The 6,270-nt window shown below is 36.4% G+C and overlaps 1 protein-coding gene across 1 annotated transcript in view; it reads left to right on the top strand.

The window, feature by feature from the left end:
- WDR36 (WD repeat domain 36) overlaps positions 1–6,270 on the top strand; it is a 37,599-nt gene that overhangs the window by 28,052 nt on the left and 3,277 nt on the right. Inside the window, exons 18-21 of the mRNA XM_003788922.3 lie at positions 189–286; positions 701–846; positions 4,533–4,652; positions 4,818–4,899. Coding sequence (XP_003788970.1) covers positions 189–286; positions 701–846; positions 4,533–4,652; positions 4,818–4,899 — 446 coding nt within the window. The remainder of the gene's footprint in view (positions 1–188; positions 287–700; positions 847–4,532; positions 4,653–4,817; positions 4,900–6,270) is intronic.

The raw sequence follows: 6,270 nt of genomic DNA, 5'->3' as shown, positions 1-6,270 counted from the left end.
CGCCACCTTAGGTGTACGTGGCTGGCGCCTTAGCCGGTTGAGCTATAGGCGCCGAGCCTGAGGTCTTTCTTAACTAATAAAATTTCTGTAGTTGAATTCAAGATTACAGGGATTATTGCTAGTAATTAAAGCTTCTTTAAAGAAACTGTTTTCATATCTTTTAAAATGATGTTGTTTTCATTTCTCAGGTCCAATATTTCCCTGTATTCAGTTATTTCATTACGGCCACTTCCTACAGATTATGTCCCTTCAGTAGTGATGCTTCCTGGTACTTGTCAAACCCAAGGTAATCACAGCATTGCAAAGTAATTTTTGAGGTATAATATTTTAAACCTTATAGGGGATATTACTGCAGAAGGCAAAGGTTAGTGCACTCAAACAAAGTGGTTTTTAACTGATATAAAATATTTTGAATGACTTTATTAATTAATGCAAAAATATAATTAATGTGGTATTGGGAAGATACCAAATAGCATATTAGTGAAGAAGAGGTGTTTTGGGTTTGGTGATTAGAGTTGTAGTTAATGTGAGAAAGTAAGGGAAAGAGGGAGAAAGGAAAAGAAAGAAATGAAGAGTTGACACGGCTATCCGAGTGAATGTGTTAGAAAATACAAATAGATTTGGAATGAATTAACTTGCTTTTTATGATAAAAACCTCATTTTGTTGTTTGTTTGTTTTATCCTCCCATTTTGTTTAAAGATGTAGAAGTATCAGGAGAAACAACAGAACCAAGTGATGAAATGATAGAGTATGAGTCACCAGAACAGTTGAATGAGCAACTGGTAACTCTTTCACTTCTTCCGGAATCACGATGGAAAAACCTTCTTAATCTTGATGTTATTAAGGTAATACTATAGTAAGTTGACATAATAGCGGGCTCTAAGCATACATTCCAGAAGGTTTTTTAAAGCAGAGATAGATTTCCCTTCTTCAAGGACAATAGGAGGAGCAGTTAATGTCTCTAGGATAACAACAGCAGTGCCACTTAATGGGCTGCTGTTTAATCTGGTGTGATTATCACATGACGTATATGTAAATATTTATGCAGTCTTTGAGAGCACACAGCAGATGTTTGGATGTGGCAAAGTGCAGCCTGCAACTATAGAGCTGTTAGAAATTGATGCTTTAAATCTAGCCTCTCAAATTACTTTTCTAGCATCTAAACAAGAGTAAAATAGTTACTGCTAGCTCTCAGAGTCTGAGGTAGGAGGATTGCTTGAGGTTAGGAGTTTGAGACCAGACTCTGCAAAATAGCAAGTGCCCATCTGTATATAAGAAAGGTGGCACACCAGCTCCTCAGGAGACTGAGGCAGGAAGATTGCTTGAACCCAGGAGTTCAAACAGCAGCAAACTGTGATTATACCACTGCATCAGCCTGGGTAACAGCAAGAAGCTGTCTCAGGAAAAAAAATTTAATACCGTAATGTGTGTATTTCTACTGCTAGATGTTTGAAAACCAGGAAAATTTCACCTGGCTTTCATCAAGCCACAGGTAAGCCTTTGTCATCCCACATTCTTCAACTGCAAGATTCTCAGAACTTGCTGTGTCAGGACCAGGCACGTAAGTTAGTGAAGGTGGGGACTAGATAATGGACCTAAAGGATATGGTGGTGAAAAAATACCTTGCACCTTGGTACTTGAAGAATTTATAATTTTACATGAAAAATGGACAACTATGGCATAGATTAGTGTTTTTGAAAGTTGTGTTTCATGACCTGCCTTTATAAGTAGCAAAAAGCAATTAAAAGGAGTAGAATAGAATGGAGTATTTCAGCTTACGTATTTTGAATCACAATATTGTAGTAATTATTCTTGTAGTTAATAACTTAGCACCAGAAAAGAAATGTGTGACTTGAGTAAGGAAAAAGAAGTTTTTCACATTAAACTTCCTCACAGAAATCAAAAGTGCTTCTTTTTTTGCTAACTTTTTGAAAGCTTGGACATTAGCATAAAGGTATGCTAACGCAGAGCATAGTTACGGAATCTCTCTGTCCAGGCTGTCAGTTCTAACGGGAGTACTTTATGAAATAGCTTTAAAAGTAAGACATGAAACAGTACAAATTGGTCAGTGTGGAAGGAGAAATCAGAATAATGCCCAACTAATTGAGCAAAGTTTTGGGCTGCTGTGCTCCTCACGAAGATACTACATAAAATATTACATGGAAACCTGAGCAAATTAATCTTTACGAGAAAAAAGTGCAAAACTTTCTGGTGTTTTATTTTCTGCTGATGAAAGATGATAACTTTCTACAAGTGTGGCTTACGTTTGTCCTGTGGTAACTTTTCTACTTCTACTTTTCTGTGTGCAATTGGATAACTTCCAGAGCTCTAAGGAGCTCCTCCGGAGCCTTACATTTTTTACAAATCAGTGATTATCCCCTTCCTAACTCACAGATGGTGTGTTACAAGGCTGACTGACTCATTACAACCCCCACCATCCCAAAGAAGGGCTCTTACAGTACAATTTGGTAGTACTTTGTCCTGCCTTCACATAACTCATACACAGATTTATACCATGGCTCTGTGAAGCTGTAAGTATTCCAAGCTTCCTTTCAAATACAAAATCTCCCCAGGTTACAGAGCTCCTAAAAACTAGAAGAGTACTGTGAGATAATACTGTGAAACTCCATTATTACCGTAGGTACTTTACCCCAGAAAGACTCTCATCAGATACTCCTGAGTTAGTGATACATGTCAGTGTATGCACCAAAACAAAATCAGTATCAGTGGGAATTCCAATAGAGTTTTTCCTAATGAAATTTTACTAATTCTTGAAATATTATAGCAATCACATTTTCTTGCTTTCTAAAGGCATAGAGTACCAAAGAAAAACAAAAATTCCCAACAAAATAGAAGAATTAGAGTCATGCTTAGTAAAAAAAATTATCAAATTACTTATAATGGCAGAGTCGGCTTCTGGCTCCAAAGGCCTTTTAAAAACTACCTTATTTTTGCTGTGTACCATGTGCTCCCACATTTTTGGCCCAAACTTACAGGAAAAAAACTTCTCTTTTAATTTTTTAATTCAAATTTGTATTTGTTTCTATTTAGCTACTTGTTTTTTGTATTATAAAGGAATTTTAGCATTTATTTTTTAACATTATGGAACAGAAATTTTATGTAACAAATAATTACAAAATGCAACAACAGATACGAGATATAGAAAATTTATGTACCAGTAACAAATCCTACAACCTATGCATTGCACATCCTTGTTTTTCCCTCAAAAATTTGGGCAAAATGGTGTATGTTGTGTGTCAATATTGTGTGTTTTCTAATAAGCATTTATGTAAACTTTGTTTTTTATTCCAGTTTGCAAAAGAGTCTGTAGTTGATGTAAAACAAGTTCAAAGTTGTATTCTCTCCTAAATATTAATGTAAATATTAATGTTTCAGGAAGATTAGCAGTGTATCTGAGAGCTTCTACACCCTGTTATTTTCTTTCTGATTTATCAGCAAGATACTAGAGGTCTAGCTCGGCGCCTGTGGCTCAAGCGGCTAAGGCGCCAGCCACATACACCTAAGGTGGCGGGTTTGAATCCCCAGCCCGGGCCCGCCAAGCAACAATGACGGCTGCAACCAAAAAATGGCCAGGCGTTGTGGTGGGCGCCTGTAGTCCCAGCTACTTGGGAGGTTGAGGCAGGAGACTCGCTTGAGCCCAGGAGTTGGAGGTTGCTGTGAGCTGTGATGCCATAGCACTCTACCCAGGGGGATAGCTTGAGGCTCTGTCTCAAAAAAAAAAAAAAAAAAAATACTAGAGGTCTGCATTGGGAAGCCCAGGTTAAGGATAGCTGTAGTGGCTCAGCGCCTGTGACTCAAGCGGCTAAGGTGCCAGCCACATACACCTGAGCTGGTAGGTTCGAATCCAGCCTGGGCCTGCCAGACAACAATGATGGCTGCAACCAAAAAATAGCTGGGCATTGTGGCAGGCGCCTGTGGTCCCAGCTACTTGGGAGGTGGAGGCAGGAGACTTGCTTGAGCCCAGGAGCTGGAGGTTTCTGTGAGCTGTGATGCCACAGCACTCTACCCAGGGGGACAGCTTGAGACTCTGTCTCAAAAAAAAAAATAAAGGATAGCTGTAGTATATTGGTCAGATTACTACCTCAAAAATTTGAGCACAATGATGCACATGTGTTACACAGTATACGTCTGTGTTTTATATTAAGCATTTATGTAAACTTTGCTTTTTATTCCATTTTGTGAAAGAGCCTATAGTTGATACAAAACAAGTTCAAAATTATATCTTCTCTTAAATATGCCTGTAAATATTAATATTTCAGGAAGATTGGCAGTATATCTTAGAGCTTCTCTTACGCCCTGTTATTTTCTTTCTGATCTATCAGTAAGGTCTGCATCGGGAAGCCCAGGCTAAGGATAGCTGTGGTATTGGTCAGATTAACATTCTAATGTGAAAAGTTTGATTCCTTTAATTTTTGAGTACTTTTTAAATTGATTTGGAATTAAATATTAGCAATTATTAGCAGAATGATCACTTTAGTCTTTTTTTTTCTTTCCATTTTCTCTTTATCAGAAAAAGAATAAACCAAAGGAACCACCCAAAGTGCCCAAATCAGCACCATTTTTTATTCCAACAGTTCCTGGCCTTGTACCCAGATATGCTACACCTGAACAAAATAATGATCCCCAGCAGGTAAAAACCCGATGAGAGCATTCCAAATATATGAGTGTATGTTTGTATACTTTGTGTAACTCTTTACCAAGAGTTACAGAGTAAAGTAATGATACTTTTTAATTACAAACTATACCTTTTTGTAATTATGTTTCTTTAAATAACATGAATTTGTTTTTATTTAAGTCTAAAGTGGTCAGTCTTGGAATTTTGGCCCAAAAATCAGATTTCTGCTCGAAACTTGAAGAAGGACTCATAAATAACAAGTGTAAGTTGAGTTATAAAATATTTTAGCAAATATCTATAGCTTTTTTTATTTTATATGAGGAAAATTGAAGGAAAGATCAGATTTCTCAGCTAAGAGAGTAAAAATTGAAAGGTTTGAAATTTTGATTCTAATCTGAAATAATTTATTTTTGTATTTTGTGCACTAAACTATTATCAACTAGTGTTGATAATATAAAACTCTGTTGGAAATTTTTTTAACTTTCCATATAGAAAATTCAAATTTTTTGCTATTTGTAAATGGTCACTTTTATTGACATTTGTAATAAGGAATTTTCTTCTTGATGTTGACAGAATGTCAAACTTGTGTCATTTTTAATTTTGAAGGCTATAGTGTGTAATTTATAAAGGTAAGCCATAACAACTATAAGTCTCTTGAGAAATTTGACTTACCCTCTTGTTTCATGATCCAGATGCTTTTGTTTTCATACCAATAGCACTTGAGTCCATGTTGGTAAAAGTCAAAGAATGGTACTGACAGTCCCTTGTAAATGGCTTGTTATGTACTTATGAGGGGAAAAAAGAAAAAACGCTATTGTTTAATATACCTGTAAGGACCTAAAATTGATTAGATATTTGTCATTAGTGGTTCTTTTTTAGAAAGCTAAAGGCAGGGTAGTGCCTGTGGCTCAGTGGGTAGGTTGTTGGCCCCATATACTGAGGGTGGCGGTTTCAAACCTGGCCCCAGCCAAACTGCAACAAAAAAGTAGCCAGGTGCTGTGGCAGGTGCCTGTAGTCCCAGCTACTTGGGGAGGCTGAGGCAAGAGAATCACCTAAGCCCAGGAGCTGGAGGTTGCTGTGAACTGTGTGACGCCATGGAACTCTATTGAGGGCGATAAAGTGAGACTGTCTCTACCAAAAAAAAAAAAAAAAAACTAAAACCATAGTCATTACAATTGTACTTGCAAACTATAAAAATGGTTTAATGTATTCAGTGTGTTTTTATAGGATGCATATGAAACAAGAGTATTTACTTATAGGAAGAAGTAGTAAATTTTAGCTGAATAAGAGTATGGAGTGGGTTCTTTCTCTTCTTACTTCATGTATTTTTGCATTGTTAATATTTCTTAATGATTATGTACTTATGTAATTTTATAACAAAGAGCAAGAAAGAAAAATAAATTCCCTCTCTCATCCTAGTCCCAGTGCTAGCCACTGTAAGTAGTTTGATATATCCCTTTATAGCCTTCTTATATTAGGATTTGTTCTGAGTAATTTAGGAGCATCTTACATTATCTGTTGTCAAGCATTAGGTTTTTTTAGCAGCAGGAAAAAGATTGAATTACTTAAAAAATGCAAAAAAAAGTGCTTTTACCACTTTTTATTGTATTGCTCTCTTCATTAATTCTTTTTT

This window comes from Otolemur garnettii, unplaced genomic scaffold (genome assembly GCF_000181295.1).
Source record: "Otolemur garnettii isolate 467f Iridium unplaced genomic scaffold, OtoGar3 scaffold00030, whole genome shotgun sequence".
NCBI lineage: Eukaryota > Metazoa > Chordata > Mammalia > Primates > Galagidae > Otolemur > Otolemur garnettii.
Note: the sequence above shows the minus strand (reverse complement) of the source record. Positions and strands in the feature narration are given on the sequence as shown.